The sequence below is a fragment of the Mustela erminea genome, chromosome 19, assembly GCF_009829155.1.
Source record: "Mustela erminea isolate mMusErm1 chromosome 19, mMusErm1.Pri, whole genome shotgun sequence".
NCBI classification, from domain to species: Eukaryota; Metazoa; Chordata; class Mammalia; order Carnivora; family Mustelidae; genus Mustela; species Mustela erminea.
In genome coordinates, this window is record NC_045632.1 from 53,858,586 (window position 1) to 53,877,280 (window position 18,695).

General features: G+C 45.3%; 1 protein-coding gene and 1 long non-coding RNA gene across 25 annotated transcripts in view; one reads left to right on the top strand and one right to left on the bottom strand.

Moving 5' to 3' along the window:
* Positions 1-557: 557 nt before the first annotated feature.
* On the bottom strand, positions 558-13,036 carry C19H16orf46 (chromosome 19 C16orf46 homolog). Of its 5 annotated transcripts, none has more exons than XM_032324867.1 (5): positions 12,924-13,036; positions 9,673-9,759; positions 8,161-8,230; positions 6,406-6,478; positions 558-2,958 (listed from the first exon to the last, which is right to left on the bottom strand). In XM_032324867.1, the coding sequence occupies exons 4-5, from the start codon at positions 6,439-6,441 to the stop codon at positions 1,966-1,968; spliced, it is 1,029 nt and encodes a 342-aa protein (XP_032180758.1). In that variant the 5' UTR covers positions 6,442-6,478; positions 8,161-8,230; positions 9,673-9,759; positions 12,924-13,036; the 3' UTR covers positions 558-1,965. The 5 variants fall into 5 exon arrangements, with proteins under 5 accessions (XP_032180758.1, XP_032180754.1, XP_032180755.1 ...); XM_032324863.1 differs by having other exon boundaries at positions 560-2,958; positions 6,406-6,653; XM_032324864.1 differs by lacking the exon at positions 12,924-13,036 and adding an exon at positions 12,738-12,913 and having other exon boundaries at positions 560-2,958; positions 6,406-6,653.
* Positions 13,037-13,249: 213 nt separating this feature from the next.
* The window catches only part of LOC116579456, a 127,215-nt gene continuing 121,769 nt past the window's right edge, over positions 13,250-18,695 (top strand). For all 20 annotated transcript variants that reach the window (XR_004281271.1, XR_004281266.1, XR_004281270.1 and 17 more), the window contains exons 1-2: positions 13,250-13,339; positions 18,377-18,466. This is a non-coding gene — a long non-coding RNA (uncharacterized LOC116579456). The remainder of the gene's footprint in view (positions 13,340-18,376; positions 18,467-18,695) is intronic.

Here is an 18,695-nt window from a genome sequence, read left to right on the forward strand (position 1 = left end):
CCCTCTCCCTCTGGCTCCCTCTCCTTACTTGTGCTCTCTCTCTCTCTCTCTCGTTCTCTGTAAAATAAATAAATCTTTTAAAAAAGACAAAAATATTTTAACTTAGTGTTTTCAGATGCCTCAAGATCTCAAAATGTAAGCACCTCTGGGGTGAGTTCATGGGCTCTGTCCCTCGCTCATGCTGGTCGACACGCTTCCCCCAGTCGACACTCTTGCTTGTTTTACATGTTGAGCTTAGTCATGATCTTGCTATTCATAAGAGGGGGCGTGAAGAACCACTGACTTAGGTGGGCAGGCTGCCAGAGCTGGAGGGTCCTCACACAGCACGGGATCCAACACCTCATGGTCCAGATACAGTGGGAAATCAGAGCTTCTTTTTTTTTTTTTTTTAAGATTTTATTTATTTGACAGACAGAGGTCACAAGTAGGCAGAGAGGCAGGCAGAGAGAGAGAGAGGGAAGCAGGCTCCCTGCTGAGCAGAGAGTCCAATGTGGGGCTCAATCCCAGGACCGGACCCTGAGATCATGACCTGAGCCGAAGGCAGAGGCTTTAACCCACTGAGCCTCCCAGGTGCCTTGAAGTCAGAGTTTCTTGTAGGCAAAATCCAGATGGTTTCTTCACTCGGAGAAGAAGAGGTGGGTAGAACCTAAAAATTACTTCTAGACTATAAAAAAGTAACCAACCTCAACAGGCAAAACACACCTTTTTAATGACCATTGTACTATAATCATTTCTGCATTTCTGGTGTTTTGTAAATAAATCACAAAACAATAAAGAAATCTAAAACTAAGAGAAAAGGCATTACAAAGACCAATTGTGGAAAGCAGGTGTTTAGAAATACAGTCATATATTCTGTCTACCCATCATTTAGGGGACAGGAAGTCCAGAGTTCAAGTACAACCTACTTAAGCAAATGCAAACTATGTAATTACAGAGTGGCTAAATGGTTATTCATATTACAAAATGGTTTTTCAGAGCACTTCTCTACATAGCATTTTTACTTGGCACTTAAAACATAACTCATTTACAAATGTTTATATACAACTTCAGGAAATAGGCATTGAATAGGTAAAATGAGAGAAGAAGAAGGGCAGAAGGAGAAAGTGACACCCTTATTCCACAAGTGTCTGTGTGGGGTTGTAAGTTCCCAGAAATTAGATGCAAAGTAAGGCTGGAGGAAGCTTGTGGGGTGACAGTTATAATTACACTGACTTTTCTGTTCAAATAATTATTCTTGACCTGCTTCCCAGGATGGACCTTATAGAGCTGTAGCTAAAACTTTTGCAGACCTGGAGACTAGCATGAGGCTATCACATAAGCATATGAAACCCTGAGATATGTAGCAAGTAGCAGATATGATATATCCATGGGTATCAGCATATGATGCCTCGGACAGAAGGATATTTATTTGGACACAGGCTGGAGTTTTCTATTAAAACAATGTTTCAGATCTTTGTTGCAAGAGAAAAGAAATCAACAGACAGATATTTGCCTGGTTCAAAAGATCAGGATACAATTTGATCGAAAATAAGCACTTACACTTAGCTTAGGGCACCAGAGTGGGGCAGAGCGAGCCCCTGCCAGCTGGCACGGGGCTGCCAAGGGCATCACTGAGGGAAGCCCTTCAGAGTCCCCACCATGCACTTGGCTTCTAGGGGGAGTAGAGAGATAAGGCAGGCAGAGGCTGACACTGGCTCTACAGTTTGCATTTTGTAAATGGCTCAGCAACGGAAGCAGGGCACATAAATATGAGGGTTTTGAGAATAAATCAAAACTCCTACCATGAAGTTCCATTTCCCCCGGTTCTACTGGAAAAAAAAAAAAGGCAAGGGGAGGGTGGGTGGGTGGTAAGAGTATGGAAGAAGAGAAGAAAAGAAGAAAGGATGGGACGGGGCAGGGGAGAGACAGGGAGAGGATCAATGAATTCAAACAGTGCGTATTCCCAGGGAATTCTATTGTGGCAACTCAGAGCAGTCTGTGAGCGGAGACAGGAATGACAACTCTGCTCACGGTGAGGGACGGCAAGAGAGTTCTCGGGAACACTTTGGTCTCCAACGTTTGGGGCCTGTGTTCCTGCTTGGCCTCCGTGAGAATGCACTTTTGGGTGTTGACGGGAGGCCTTGGCTCCCTGGCTTTGAATTTGGCTTTGTAGTTCTGTACTCCGTGTCTCTGCAAAAGCCGCACGGTGGCGAGATAGCGCACGTTGCTGGGGTCAGGAGGGCACACCAGGTTTTTCTCAGGCAGGAGGGACCAGTGCAGGCAGCACCGCTCCTGATGCGCCAGCAGGGATGTCGGTGCCACCCGGGGAGGAAAAGGCAGTGTGTCATTGACCTTGGGGTGACTGGCCAGCTCAATGGGTCTCTTTTCACCTTTCCCATCAACTGTTTTCAATCCATATGCACAAGCCACACACTCATCCTTTTCCACACTCAGCACCTTCTCCGGCTGCAAGAAGTTCTTACTCTTCTTACCCAGAACATCCAAGCCATTTGGGAGTGAAGCCTTCAGGGGAGGCAGAACTAAAAGGGCCCCGGAAGTCAAGGAGTCTGAGATGGAGGGACCTCTGCTGGGGCTTCTGGGGTCCTTGCCCCTAAGAGCCTCAGGGGTGGCCCAGTCTTCCTTGCACCACATAAACTCCTTTATTTGCAGACTCTTTTTCTCTCCCTGACCGCAGCGGGGAAAGCAGATCTTGCTAACCTCCCTGGAGGTGGCGGTGGTGGAGCCCAGAGAGGTTCCCCGAGTCTGGGAGGGGCTGCCTTGATCCTTCTCCAGACCCACCTCAGCAGGAGCCCCTGACCCCAACTTCTCCGCCTCCGCCTGAGGCCTGGCCTCAGCGCTCCCTTGGGAGAGACTGCCACAGAGTAAGCAGCTACCGGCACCTTCTCCCACCCTCGCCTTTTTAAGCTTCTTCCTGGGCCAGATGCAGGCAGTTGGAGAAGTCCTTCCCCAGCCTTGGACCTGCAAATAAAGCAGCAGGTTACTCCCGGCAGAGCTGCTCAAACTCAAGCTGTCCAGCTGTGGCCACAGCCCCATTTTGGCCATTCTAACTGAACTGGTATTTCTCTTAAAATTGACTCACCTTTTTTTTTTTTTAATTTTAATACTATTTTAGCCTCATAGTAATAGCATTTTTAACAGTATCTGTTCATCTAAAATACTAGCAATTGGATTTAAAACTAAAATACTAAGCAAAAACATCTATAAATAGCCATCTTGATGTGCTGACTCTTTATGTTTTCAGATGCACATTAAAATAAAGTCAGGAGGGGTGCCTGAGTGACTCAGTGGGTTAAGGCCTCTGCCTTCGGCTCAGGTCATGATCCCAGGGTCCTGGGATCGGACTCTCTGCTCAGCGGGGAGCCTGCTTCCTCCTCTCTCTCTGCCTGCCTCTCTGCCTACTTGCGATCTCTATCTGTCAAATAAGTAAATAAAATCTTTAAAAAAATTTAAAAAATAAAGTTAGGACTCTTAAAAAAAAATCAGAGCTGTTTGTACTTATCTCCCTAAGCTCTCTCAGACCACCGGGCTGTTACCACACCTTAGGAGACTGCTGTGTGGAGGGGCTGGAGGGAGAGACAAGGAGCAGAGGCAGGTACCCCCAGCACCCCTGTGCAACCTGCCCCCCCCATCCGTCCACACCTAGAGTCCCCTGGCTGAGCGTGCCACAAATGTCACAGTTAAACAGAGTTGCCAGGTAGAAATCAGGATCACATTTGAGGCTCACTTAATAGGAAACATGTTAGGTACTGTTAACAGAAATTCAAATTTAATCAGGTATCCTGTGTCTTCATTTGCTAAATCTGGCAACCTTATATGTAAAACAAACAAACAAACAAACAAACAAACAAAAAACATATTTCTCATGCTGCTACCATGTTTCAGGCACCAAGCTAAGGATCCACTGGTATTGACATTCGTTTATTTAACCCATGCCATAGCACTGTAATTTAGGTATCCTGATGTCCTGGATACAGAGTTGGAAACTGTCCTTCAAAATGTTACTATAGCCAATGGTAAGTTCTGGCACATTCAGGAGGTCTGTGCATTCCCATGCAGGGGACAGTGAGAGGCTGTGAGAACCACAATGTCTCCTGGGCCCAACCACGGGGCCAGCCTCTCTAGTCATCTTGCACAAAACCATCCCTCCATCATCACTCACTCCAGACCTCTGCACCCTCTTGCTACACGTGCTCAGCCCCCCAAACTCCGAAATGGGAAGCATTGCTTTTTCAAAAAGGCTAGTAAGTGCCTGACATGGAATCGGGCATTCCTGTTCTCCTCATACACCCCTCTGGCCAGAATTTACAGATGAGGAAGTTGGGCGCTAGGGGACAGGAGCCCTCCCCAAGGTTAGCTGTCTGTAAGTGGTGAATCTGAAACTGATCTTTCTTATTCCAAAGTCCTGGCCCTTATCAAAGCCACGGGGATACCTCAAATATATGACAACCAAAAACGAACAAACAAACAAATAAAAAACCTGTCTATTTTCTTTGGCGTAGTCAAGTCCTAATTCTTAGATGGCAATTATATTTGGGGGCTGTAAGGTCGCTGCCCTGTGCTGCACTCTTGAGATGCCTAAGGACACCTCTCCCAGCCTACTCTTCCGCCTTCTGTTCTGAAACTCTGTCCCTTCATGTGCTGTTGAGCTGGTGCTGGGTCTTCGAGAGGATCATGTTGCTTGCTTCAGACCTCACTGCTCTTGACCCTGACTTCCAGGTGATTTTCCAGCTTTTGCAGAGAAGGGCCCCAGCACATTAACTGACAGATCCTCAGGCTAACCGGCCTCTCTACCTTAGGTGGCTTCGAACGAGACAAGTCCCACGCTCCCGAGCGCCCCTCCTGCACCCTCCCCACCATCCTCCTCTGGCCAGACAAGGGGGGATGTGTCTCCCGGCTCTGCTTTGTAGCATGCCAGCTTTTATTCAGGTGGATACTTATTGAGGGAAATCTAAATTCTGGAACTTTAATCTTTCTATGATGTTTACAGATGTTCTATTTAATCTGTTAAACAGGTGGACCTGAGGAGCCAGCAAATGTTCTCTACTTGTTTGACCTTGAGCTGCTGCCTAAAAATCCAGACTCCTGAGCCCCACCATGGCCTACTAAGACCATACTCACAAGATGGACCTGGGCACGTGGATTTAAAAACACCCCAGGTGAGCCTCTACAGAGGATCTATGTCTCCGGGGTGTTCCGGTGGTCTGGCGGGGATCTGAGTCCAGAGATGGGGGTCAATGACCCCTGACTCTTTTGGTTCTCACAGTTGGGCTGTCACGGGTAAGCTAAATGTTGGTTGGGTTGCTCTGGGTCAAAAACGTGCAGTCCTGAGGCACCCCATCCTGAGAGGCCCCTGGGTTCTGCAAACATAGGAAACTCTCACTAACTGCTCCCAGCAAAGTGTTCTCTGTCCTCATTTAAATGCTGGCCCACCGGTCCCCGGCACCAGCTCAGGAGATATCAAGCGCCATAAGCCCGGGCAGGAAGCTGGCTTTGGTGGGACAGGCCCCTGACACTTGGGACAAGGTGGCCTGAGAAGCCAGGGAGGACGGGTGTGCAGAGAGCGAAGAGCTACCGGCAGCAGGCGGGAGCACGTGGCATGGCACGATCGTCCCCAACAGACTGAGCAGCAAACATATTCTCAGCACGGGGCACATTACAGATTGCATGACTGTCTCCCCCCAAATTCCTATTTTGAAGCCCAAATCCCCAAAGTGATGGTGCTTGGAGGTGGGCCTTTGGAGGTTATTAGGGTTAATGAAGTCAAGAGGGCGGGGCCCTCAAAATGGGATTAGTGCCCTTATAAGAGGAGGTGGAGATAAAGGGTCTACTTGCACCACCAAGGAGGGCCATGTGAGCACAAAACAGGAAGAGGATCCCCCACCAGGACTCAACCATGCTGGCACCCCGATCTCAGAGGTCCGCCTTCTGGACTGTGAGAAATAAATGTCTGTTGCGTATGTCCCCAGTCTATGGTATTGTTAGAGAATCCCCGAACTAAGACAGAGCTGGGTCATTCCTTGTGGTGTCCTGGCATCCTGGGCACTGTGGGATGTGGAGCAGCACCCCCGGCCTCTGTCCGGTAGATGCCAGTAGCACCCCTTTCCCTCACCTGCAGTTGTGTGACATCGTGGCTGTTCTTAACACCTGCCTCCTAGGGCTGTTGAGAGGCTGAATGAATTGGTGTACGGGAAGCATTTGGTCCTGCACTTGCCAGCACTAATGGGCCACAAATACCCAATTAAAGGTACTGCTATTGCTATTCTGTGTATTTTACCTCTATTCCTAGAGTTTCTATGTTTCGTTGATTATACATTTTTTGGTAGTAACTAGTTTTGGCAAAAGTAAAAGGAAAGGCTGGCATCGAAACACAGATGCCCGAGGCGCCTCGGTCAAGGAGATACTCACAGCTTCTTCCCACCCCGTTCCGATGACAGATTCCATGGCTTTTTCATCTTGTTCAAGCGTAATATCACTGATACTGAGAAGACAACAAACATGATTCTTTTCACTTCTTTCATCCGGGCAAGTATAGGTTAATTCTGTTTCTTCTGGGCTGTGAATTTCATTATTTTCACTATTTTCTGATTCCGTCTCATTTTTCTGACAGAGATCCATTACTGTGATTGGGGCTGAAGGTTTTTAACATCTTCTTCCTGTAGCATGAAATGCGGGCTGAACTTAGTTTGTAATATGCATTTCTTAAAAACTGAAAAAAAAAAAACCCTAAATCTATAACTCACGCAAAATAACAAGACACATTCCAGAATAGACTGTAAGAAATATTACAAAACCAGCCATTGCCAGATATTGATACTATAAAAGATACAGCTATTTGGAAAGACTAATGGATTTAATTAAAGACCAAAGTTGGGATTGAACAAAAGAGGACAGGAAGATGTTAGCGGAGGCTTTATCCCTCGTGATGGGGTAGAGCGAGGCAAGGAATATAGGTTTAAGCACCCCTGTCCTCCATTCCAAAAAAAGTCCAGATGCTTCTGTGCAAACACCATGGGAACTGTGGTGGGCATGTGTGACCTGGCCACTTTCTCTTCTTTCCCTTCCTGGCAACTCTGGACACCGGTCGAGGCTGGGGAGCATGTGGTCTAGGCTGGGTCAGTGTGCTCATCCCAGTCCAGCCTGGATGACTGGGTCCTTATGAAAATGGACATCTGGCACAGACATGCAGAGAGGGAGGCCATGGGAAGAGTCTAAGGGAGAAGACTGTAAGCCACGGAGAGGGGCCCTAGAGCAGATCCTTCCCTCACAGCCCTTGGAAGAAACCAAGCCTGCTGACACCTTGATTTCAGACTTCCAGCTTCCAGAACGGTGAAACAATCCATTTCTGCTGGTTAAGCTTCCCCATGGTCTTTGGTCTGTGGTCCTATGTGAAGGTGGCCCCAGCACACTGGTACCGTTCACGGTGGTAATGGTCTCAGCAGGAATGATGATGAACGCGATACTGTCCAGCCTTCACTGATGTTTGTCCAGGTTGAAAAATGTAGCTTGGCATTTATAATCAGCCAAAGAGTTAGGTAAGTTGTCATCCTTTTTATTTTTGTTTTTGATTTTAGTAGGCTCCACACCCAGCATGGAGCCTGACGCAGGGCTTGAACTCACAGCCCTGAGATCAAGAGCTGAGCTGAAATCAAGAGTCAGATGCTTAAACGACTGAACCACCCATGGAAAGTTATCATCCTGATCAGGAGCACAGACTTGGATGCCCAAAAGCCAGGGTTCCAATCCTATCAGTAGCTCTATGACCTTGGGCAAGTCAATTTTCCGGGTCTGTTTGCTCATCTCTAAGAAGGGCACGATTATAGCACCTTCCTACAGACAGAGGCTCCTCCTGAGCACCCCACAAACCACAGAGATGAATCCCAGGGCCCAGGCAGTGACCTCCAGGGGTCCGGCTGCATGCTGATGGGCAGCCAGGGCCTTCTGGAGGATTCCTTGCCTGTAATGACACAGAGGCCACACACTTGCCTCCTAGGGCTGTTGAGAGGCTGAATGAATTGGTGAGCCCAGCCAGAAACCCACTTATTAAGTTTTCTATTGAGGTACAGATTAGTAACTTCTTAAAATATTATCTGTTTAATTACCATTTTGGCTTTTTCACATAGGCTTAAAGTAGCATTTTGAAGCAAATAAAGTTCCATTTACCTATGGAAGTTCAAATATCTTTGGACATCCTAATCGTTTCCAATATGAGATCAGAGGAAATGAAAGAAATCTGAAAGGAAAAAAATGATATCAGAAGTGGCTAAACCAAAAAAAAAAAAAAAAAAAAAAAAAAAGAAGTGGCTAAACCCCCAGAAGTGCTATTCTGTTTGCCAAGAATAGCATGATTAAGGACTAGACTACAAACCAGCCTGATCCTTCCATCTTGTGAAATTTCACTTCAGTCACTACTCAGGCCCAAGAAGCTCCTAACTCAGTCGTGTTCTCTTCTGGATGACCCATTCGCTTGTACCACAAAAGCCCAAAGCCTTAACAAGTATACAGTTAAAAAGGAAAAAAAAAAAAAAAGTAGAGAATCAAAAGCAAAGCCATTTATTTAAATAAGAAAATAAATATACACTTGAGGTTAATGTAGCAAAGAAATAGGTAATGTTTAGGAGGGATTAAGTATAGCTAGAATGTTCAAGTCAATAAGAAAAAAGTTCTGTGCTTGAAGCGTCTCTGCTGGCAGGGTCCTAATAGAACTACCTGTTCTAGTGGCTCTAATTTACTGGGTCTCAAACTTGGCTGTACCTTAGAATAACGCCACACACCCTACCCACAGAGATTCTGATTCTTACTGGTCTGGGCCAAGTCTGGCCATCACAACCTTCAAAACCGCCCTCCGTGACTATATAATCCAGCAGCGCTATTAGGAAGATCTTCCTTATACTGACCCCAATACAGGTTTCCCTGCCCCCTCAATATCCTCCACCCTCGTGTCCTCCTCACTTTGCCCTCAAGAGCAAGGCTCTGTGATGGGAAGCCTTCCCATCCATGAATGGACTTGAGGAGCTCTAGGACACTTTGAAAAATGCTCAAGCATTTTTCTCAGGAAAAGGGCTTGCATTAGAGGTACAGAGCTGTCTGTCACTGCAAAGGGTTGAAGAGTCATTGATCTGAAGATGGCCTGTTGCCTCAGCTCCCAGCCAGCCCTTTGAAATGGATGAAAAGTTTCCACGTACTCTTATGTCTGTCAGGTTAACTATCTCCAGCAACTTCAACTATTTCTCACATGTCGTGAGAATATGTGAAATGTGAGAGGAAGACAATATAATCTCTGTATCAAGACAGACAAACGGCAGAGGCCAAAGATGTGGTAGTGAGGAAGGCCCTATTTTGGAGTCAATAGAAAGAAGTTGGACCCTGTGAGGGTACCAGAAGAAGTTCCAGCCACATTATACTCCCAAACCAGAAGAAGTTCCAGTCACATTATACTCCAAAATGCCAAAAGAAACCCAGGTAATGATAATATTAAATAATAAAAGTGAGAGCGCCAGGCATTCTTATAAGCACTTCACACATTTGTTATAAATACTGCATTTTATAAGTACTTTATTCATTTAAGGGAAGATCATGGGAACAGTATTGATGCCTTACGACCAAACACTAAAAAATCATCTGGGAAGTCAGTAAACAGACTATTCTTAGTCAAATGGCCAGATTACTGCATACCAGATAGCTAGGTGCTCCTCAGTAACACTGGTGTTCAAACTGGATTAAGATGCTCCACTACTAAAACAGAATGTTGGCGGTCTTTTCCTAATCAGAAAAAAAGGAAAAGAAAAGAACTGAGTTAGTGGAAAGAACAATCTTCATTTAAAATTTTTCTCCAATAACCATGCCTTCAAGTTGTATTGCCCATTCTTATCTTCTGGCTCATGTAAGAGACAACAAACAGAAGTATACACGAAACAATCAAAGATCAACAATATCAAGAGTGGATATGTGATTTCTTGTATGAATTCTTACTTTTCTGTTGAAAGGCAGAAATCTGTAGGGATGTAATAGTCATATTTTCTGGTAGTAAAATTATGCCTAGTTTACAGATTTGGAGTCAATCAATAGGTCATTCTATACTACTTCCCAACTTCTGTGGAGCTTTACAATCATATAACTGAGAGCTTATTACTTTACAAGCATCTTGTTTCATTCCACTCTAAAGATTAGAATGACACGTGCAACCCCGAAACTCATGCTCCTCAGTTCCTGGTGTTCCCCCCAAAAGTGACATGATAATCCTGAAAATAATTGAAGACAGCTATTATTTCTTCAGAAAAGAATCTCAAATTCCCTCATCTTAAGAATGTATAATTACTGATAATGTATAATTATAAAGATAATTAAAATACAGTACCTGGAAATGAGGGTAATATTTCAAATGTGGTCTGGCTAGAAATGCCTATTTTGAAAACTGACTCCCTTTGATCTGAAATCTACACCTATTAATTGAACAAAGATTGCTACATTTTTTTTTTGAAGATTTTATTTATTTGAAGGCAGAGATCACAAGTAGGCAGAGAAGCAGGCAGAGAGAGGGGAAGAAGCCATCTCCCTGCTGAGCAGAGAACCCTATGTGGGGCTCAATCCCAGGACCCTGGGATCATAATCTGAGCGGAAGGCAGAGGTTTTAACCCACTGAGCCACCCAGACGCCCCAGACTACTACATTTTAAAAAAAAGCAATATCTCAATCCTGATTAACACTGATTTGGAGGTCATCTATAACTTCTATATTTTTTTCCCACATGAATTGTTAATAATCCTTGCCTTTTTCACTCCATATCCATGCTGTTAATTTTCTTCAAAAAATTTTTTTCTCTTTTTGGGGCACCTGGGTGGCTCAGATGGTTAAGCATCTGCCTTCAGCTCAGGTCATGATCCCAGAGTCCTGGAATCAAGCCCCATACTGGGCTCCCTCCTCAGCGGGAAGCCTGTTTCTCCCTCTCCCACTCCCCCCTGCTTGTGTTCCCTCTCTCGCTATCTCTGTCAAATAAATAAATAAAATCTTTTAAAAAATAGCAACAAATTTATCCCCCCCCCTTTTTTTCCCACTAGATATAGACCTCTGGATGGATCGGATCTTTCCAAAATTTCCTCTTGTTGGTTTTGGACATCATTCCAACCTGCTTAGATATTTGTCAGTCTGACTGTGACTCCCCACAGCTTGGTCATTCCTTCCCACTTTAAGACTTGCAATTTGATAGGCATACCTCCTGTAACTTCCTCGATAAATATTCCCCGATAAAATATTGGCAAGGAGAGGGTAAAGGATAATGCCATGTGTTTATCCCTTGTACTGGGGCATTTACTAATTATCAACTGGCTACAAATTCACCTCAGTATAGAATTATCTGGCCTATGCATATAAATCTTATCTATAGGATTCGTGATCCATCGATTTAGGTAAACTTTATTTTTTTTTTTTAAAAAAGGACTACCAAGAGTTTAGAAATTCACATTTATGTTGATGTCTATTAATTTTTAAAATATTTACTCTCTATCTTAGGCTTGAAGAAGATTGTTGGTTCCAAACAGTCCCAACACAACTACAGCGTTGCATTGAAAAGGGTGTTAAGACTTGGCCACTGCAGGAAAGAGTTCTGTGGTTGATTAATGATGTCTGCTAGAGAATAAAGAGTGGTAACACACATGCTACCTATTTGCCATTGCTTATATAAAAAGTCAGATTCCAAATGCCTTATTCTAGATTCCTACACCTGGTTGACACATTCTCAGGTAATTAAGGAGGGGGGTGTTAATGGGCCAGGAGAGGTGAAAAGCCCAGGACACTTAAGTCAAAAGCAAGCTATGATCCCTTAAAACTCCTTGCCATCTCCTTGGCTCTATATCACGCCCTACACCCTCCCCACTTCTTTCTGGAAGTTTCAGGTTTAAAAGAATCTTGAATCTACGTCCGAATTTCAGCCTGGGAAAGATAGGCTTCTCATAGTCTCAACTAGAATACGGAATGGGCGGTCTTGTGGATCCTTAACAACATGTGTTGGGTGAGGAAATCAATGAACAGAAACACCTTTAGCTATGGTGGAAGCAAAGTTTCTTAATACAGAGCTAAGCTTCAGGCATATGAAGTGGTTAAATAGGTCTTGAAGAGTGTCTTGGGCACGCTGATCACTGGTCATATAGTTTCTAAAGGAAAATGATATGAAGGCTTCAACCTAATTTACAATTTTGGAACACAGTTCGGCAGGGAGTTGAATCTGCCTCAAAGTTAAGCACATGCACCACTCAATTTGCACAGTTTGTTCACATTTTCAGGAGTATAAATCTTATCTCTCTACGTTAATTATCTTGCTCCTTATGCTTCTTTCGTGCCCACAGAGCACAGCAGCTTCGATGACCCATAGAAGGAATCTTAAGGGCGTGATTCATACAACCATCGCTCCAGATCAGCCGTTTGGGTTTTTACTGCAGTCCCAGTCTCCAACCCTTCCGCTCTTTCCACTCACACCCGTTCACTTGCTAAGTGCCTATCAGATGCCTAGCTCTGGTAATAAAATAGTAAAGCAATGCCTGTCTTCTCAGCTTCCAAGTCTACATGAAAGCACAAGTCGTCAAACACACACAATCCACCTGTTGCTCCTAAAGCCCAGGCGCTTCACACCTGGCTCTTCCCTTTCTCAAAATGGCCCCTCCCCTTCCCCGAGGCTCCTTCCCTTCTTTCAAGATCCTTCCTCCTCGTCATCCAGCAGCTCCTGCCGTGCCACAAAAGATGCCTACCCTTCTTTCAAGAGCTGTCCTCTCCCGCGAAACGTAACCCCTTGCCTACGAGACCTTCCCCTTCCTCCCTTGGCTCCTCCCTCCCAGGGCTCCGCCCTTTCAACAGCCCCTCCCACTGCCACACCCATTCCTCGCCGCTCCTCCCCGGGGCCCGCCCACTCTTATGCCAGCCCCCGCCCACACTACCTCAAGCTTTCGCCTTCCCGCCACCGAGGGCAGCTTCCTTTCCGACCCGGCGGGGCCTGTCGCTCTGCCGCCTGTGGAGTGGTCTGGGGCCTCGCCCCGGAGGCGGGGAAGCGGCGGCGGCCGCTCACACCCTTCTGTGGGCCCCACGGGATGCAAGGCCCCGGGACAGCTAAGTCTCCGCCGGGAGGCGAGGGCGACAGTTGCCCTGGGTGACGGACGCGCTGGGGGCGGGGCCGGAGGGGGGCTGTCGCAGAAGTGATGCAGAGCCCGCCTGGCGTAACAAAGCCGGAGCGCGGGAGGCGACGCTGGCTGACGGCTGTGGGCACGTGCTCCCGGCAGGCTCTGCGCGGCTGCGCACCTGCCCGCGGCGCCTGACGAATCGCCGCCTCTTGTGGGCGCCGGAAGACGCGTTTGAGGTAAGCGTGAGACCCAGCTGCGAGGCAGACGCCGCGGCCGGATGCCCCGCGGACCGTGGAGCTAGAGAGGGTCCTAGGACCGGCTTCCCCTCGGAGACCCGGGGCGCCACGCCCCGCTCTGTTGCCGTCGGGCCGGAGGGTGCTTGGGGCGGGGGGAGAGGGGCTGCCCTGCGCATTGTAGGGTGCTCGGCAGCGGCCGTGGCCTCCACCCTCTAGATGCCCGGCAGCCACAAAGCTCTCCAGCTTTGCCAGCGGTTCCCAAACCACCCCTACTCCGGAGAGCGGCTGTGGGCCGAAACCTCCTAGTGGAATCCACTCCCGGCTTGTTCGACGGGGCGGTAGTTTGAATCCGCTGACGCTGCCACGGCGCGCTCCTGGAGCTTGCCCTGTGGCGGTACAGCTCTGAAGGGAAGTAGCCTCAGGCCCTTAAGGCAGAGGGCGAACTGGTGGAAGACGTTGCGAAGCTCCCCACTCCTCCCCTCCTCTGGTCCTCGCACTTTGGAGGGCCTCGGAAGTGCAGCCGGGGGTGGGAACCCATGGCCCAAGCCAGTTCCTCAGGTGGAGCCTGGACCCAACTCACGTCTGATTCCAAAGTCGGTCTGCTTTCCAGTTGTTGTTTTCCCTTCAGTCTGAGTATTTATGTTGTGTAAAAGCATTTGCATGTCTTTTATAGCACTGCGATTAAGAGGCATTTGGAAAGATAGCTATGTATGACCTTTTTTTTTTTTTTTTTACAAGCCCCCCCCCCCCCCTAATTACCCTGGAAAGTCTACAGAAGAACTACTGTTAACAGTAGTAACAGTTAACATCTAACAGGAAGTTAGAACAAAGTACTTTTCTGGATATGACTTTTAGGTGTCATTTCTTTACCTAAAAGATGCACATTTGGGTCTTGTATCTCACAACCTGGAAGAAATGGTATGCCTGCAGACTTCTAAGAACACAATTGTACAAAACTGCATTACTTCACTGCACACTTTTAAAACATAAAACGTTCATAAATTTAAATGGTAGCAAAATATCATAGATGTTGGCATTTACAAGTGTCACATCGCTGGGGACTTGGGTGGCTTAGGCAGTTAAGCGTCCCAGTCTGGGTTTGGTCCTGATCTCGTGGGTTGTGAGAAGGAGCTCTGCACTGGGCTCTGCTCAGCGGGGAGTCTGCTTGGATATTCTCTACCTCTGGCCCTTCTGCTGCTCATGTTCTCTCTCTCTAAGTAAAATCTTAAAAATAAAATGTTACAACCCTCTTTGAAAAGTACTGAAATCTAAGGACAGTTTGATACCCATCAACATCTATTTAAAAATATGAACTGATTAAAACAAATTCTTCTTTCTTCTTAAATTTGTAATTGTATTCAGATTCTCCTTTCTACACAGAACTTTATTCTAGCATATTTAGCAGATTCTCCTTTCTACACAGAACTTTATTCTAGCATATTTATGATCAAATGGTCAAGACTTACTGAGTACTCGTGTCAGTTTGATGTGCAAAAGAAAACTAACTTGAAAGTGAAACTTCAAGACCCTAAGGCTAAAATATAAAGCAGTGCCTTGTTTTTCCAGATGGAGAAATGTCCTTATTCCTACTAAGTTGACAAACAGTAGGAATGTATTACATGTGTTGATAGTTATTAATGTTGCTGGAAGTTACCACAGTGAGATGGGTGGCACTGTTCTCCCCTCCACAATTCTTTTATCTGTGGATACGTATCACATGTTGCTAGAATGAGACATATTCAGCCCCAATTTTATTCTTTTAAAACGTGTATAATCTGGTAACTTGTTCATATGAAGACGCATATGAAAGAGGTTTTGTTATAGCAGTCTCTCAAGTTTTTAAAAACTCCTTTCCACACAGAAATCTGTTAAAAAATTTTTTTACTGACAGTTCAGCTATGTCCTCCTTCACTTCTTCTGAAAACAAAATTTGAAATCACCTGACTAGCAGGCGGCTTTGTTACCAACTCACTAAAGCTACTTTCTTTTTTTTTTTTTTTTAAAGATTTTATTTATTTATTTGACAGAGAGAGAGATCACAAGTCGGCGGAGAGTCAGGCAGAGAGAGAGAGAGAAGCAGGCTCCCGCTGAGCAAAGAGCCCAATGCGGGGCTCGATCCCGGGACACTGAGATCATGACCTGAGCTGAAGGCAGCGGCTTAATCCACTGAGCCACCCAGGCGCCCCTAAAGCTACTTTCTGTTTCTGGGAAGTATACCAAACATTTTAACAAACAGTTTTACTAAATGACTCTTAAACTTGACGGTGACCATGTTTTCATTAAGCACATCAGAAAGTTGGAAGGTGGTAACTGATTTCCTTAACAATAACTGCCTGCACACCTTGCTTTTAAATGGGCTTTTTTTTTTTTAAAAGATTTTATTATCCATTGACAAGAGATCACAAGTAGGGCAGAGAAGCAGGCAGAGAGAGGAAGGGAAGCAGGCTCTCCACTGAGCTGGGAGACCGATGCGGGGGTTGATCCCAGGACCCTGGGTTCATGACCTGAGCCAAAGGCAAAAGCTTTAACCCACTGAGCAACCCAGGCACCCCTAAATGGGCCTTTAAAATGGGCTAGTGGTAATCACTGTTGGAAGTTCAGCAGGTAAAAACCAGATAGCATGACTGAGCAGAAATGTTGAGGGACAACTGTTCAGTTATTATTACAAAAAGCCATTATAGACTGAATCAAGATATGAGAAGCCCTAGTAGAATAAAATCCTAGAGTTGGCCCAGGAATGTTTCAAAAGCAGAAAGATGGAGGCAAGAGATATATGAAAACTCTATTTTCTATTTAATTTTGCTCTGAACCTAAATCTGGCCTAGAAAGGGAAAATACTGATGGTGATAGGTAGTGAATAATAAAACCATTTGCAAGGAAAAGAATTTAATCACCTTGTAAAGTGAGGATCATTTCTGAGGAAAGCATGTGTGATTGGGTCTGAAAGAACAGAATGACTACTTTGTTTTTGCTTTTAGTTTTATTTGTCAGAGAGCCAGCGAGCAAGCACCAATGGGGAATCAGGCTCCCTGCAGAGCAAAGAGCCCAATGCCAGGCTCCATCCCAGGACCCTAGGATCATAACCTGAGCCGAAGGCAAATGCTTAAGCGACTGAGCCACCTGGGATCTCGAATGCCATGATTGTTAAGCAGTAATGAGGACAGTTACAGTTAGCATAATTTAAAAAAATATTTATTTAGGGGCACCTGGGTCCTGCTCTGCAGGGAGTCTGCTGCTCCTTTTCCCTCTGCCTCTCTGCCCCACTCATGCTCTCTCTTGCTCTCTCAATAAAATCTTTCTCTTTTTTAAAGATTTATTTATTTGACAGAGATCACAAGTAGGCAGAGAGGCAGGCAGAGAGAGAGGGGGAAGCAGGCTCCCTGCTGAGCAGAGAGCCAGATGTGGTGCTCGATCCCAGGACTGAGACCATGACCTGAGCCGAAGGCAGAGGCTTAACCCACTGAGCCACCCAGGCGCCCCTCAAATAAATTAAATCTTAAAAAAAATATTTATTTAGAGAGAACACAGAAACAGGGGGAGGGGCAGAGTGAGAACCTCAAGCAGACTCTCTGATGAGGGCAGAGCCCCATGCAGGCTGATGCCAGAACCATGACCCAAGCTGAACCCAAGAATCAGATGCTCAACCGACTGAGCCACCCAGGTGCCCCAAGTAGTTTCTTTCTTAAAACTTAATGTCATTTATTTCTTTAAACTCTGGGAGGTGATAAGATTTTTAAGGTGATAAAAATTTGTAATACCTCTAGGGTAATCTGTTCCATTTCTTGAATTTTAATTATTAGCAAACATTATCTAAAACCTTTATTAAACTGTTAAGACCAAAACCATTCAAAAGGAATATAAGGTCAGAAAAATTAAATTCTCTGCTGATTTACCATTTGAAAGGCCGTTCAACGCCTGTTATTTATTTTTTTTAAAAGATTTTATTTAGGGACGCCTGGGTGGCTCAGTTGGTTAAGCGGCTGCCTTCGGCTCAGGTCATGATCCCAGCGTCATTGGATCGAGTCCCACATCGGGCTCCTTGCTCCGCAGGGAGCCTGCTTCTCCCTCTGACTCTGCCTGCCACTCTGTCTGCCTGTGCTCGCTCTCGCTCGCTCTCTCTCTGACAAATAAATAAATAAAATCTTTAAAAAAAAAAAAAAAAAAAAAAAGATTTTATTTATTTATTTAACTGACAGAGATCACAAGTAGGCAGAAAGGCAGGCAGAGAGAGAAGGGAAGCAGGCTCCTCACTGAGTGGAGAGCCCGATGCGGGGCTTGATCCCAGTACCCTGAGATCATGGCCTGAGCTGAAGGCAGAGGCTTTAACCCACTGAGCCACCCAGGCGCCCCCAACGCCTGTTATTTTTGACAGCACTATAGTAGAAATCACGGTTGAAATGGTTCTATATTCTAAATAGCAAAAGACCAACTTGCCATACAACTGGCTCTTTGAAAAAGCTCACAGGGATCCTAACAAAGCAAATGTGTCTTTGGGAAAGGATGAGAGAATAATAAACTGCCCATCTCTTTCAGATGATAATCACTGATGTCCTTTCATGCTGGAATTGCCATTTTTGCTTGCATTGATCCTCCTTCCCTACCACCCCTATTCCAACTTCAGTATTTTTATAGTAACATTAGCAAAGAACTGATAAAGAATGGAACAGGAATATTCAAGTGTCTTATCCTCTCCACTACCTTTCTTTTCTGTGAAATGATGGTAGTTATGGATCTGTCCCACCTACCTCTGGATATTGCTGTAACCATCAAAGGTAATGTGTGAGAGTACTTCAAAACAAAAGAGTAAGTCTATGTAATCGTTACTCATTCTTATTTATTTCCAAAGCAGAGTAAATTAATTTTAATAATTAAAAGTTGATGAATAATTATACAAAAAAGGAAACAGTCATCCAAACTGTTTTGGATACTTTCTTGATAAGGGTGTAAAGATATAGCTCAGCAGTGACATGGCCATAAAAGATGGCTTCTTTCTCCTAAGGACTAGGAAAAATTTATTTACCTACCTATCTCCTCTAGGTTTTCACATTTGCAGTTTATTCACGATCAGAAGGTGATAGTATCTGAACACATCCCTCTTCCTGCACTAACTGGGAAAAACGTTAAGAGGTATGTCTGCTCTTATTATGTGTATGTGTGTATTTATATATTTATAGTTATGTGTGTATATATAATATCCCCTTCAAAATATCAGTGGAGTATACTTGGCTTAGAAAATACGCTATTTAGCTACTTAAAAAACACCACTAGGCACTGTGAATTTGCTTAAGCTGTGAAGAATATTCACTAAGTCCATGTGTGAGCTTATAAGTTCCACTATGTCCATTTCTGTTCCCAT

What these genes read in the sequence shown, in the direction of transcription:
- C19H16orf46 (XM_032324863.1), bottom strand. Translation starts at nt 6,615, where the DNA reads ATGGATCTCTGTCAGAAAAATGAGACGGAATCAGAAAATAGTGAAAAT. An exon ending in GAACGGGGTGGGAAGAAGCT is followed by an intron (nt 2,959 to 6,405) that starts GTGAGTATCTCC and finishes CTTTATTTGCAG; the next exon opens with GTCCAAGGCTGGGGAAGGAC.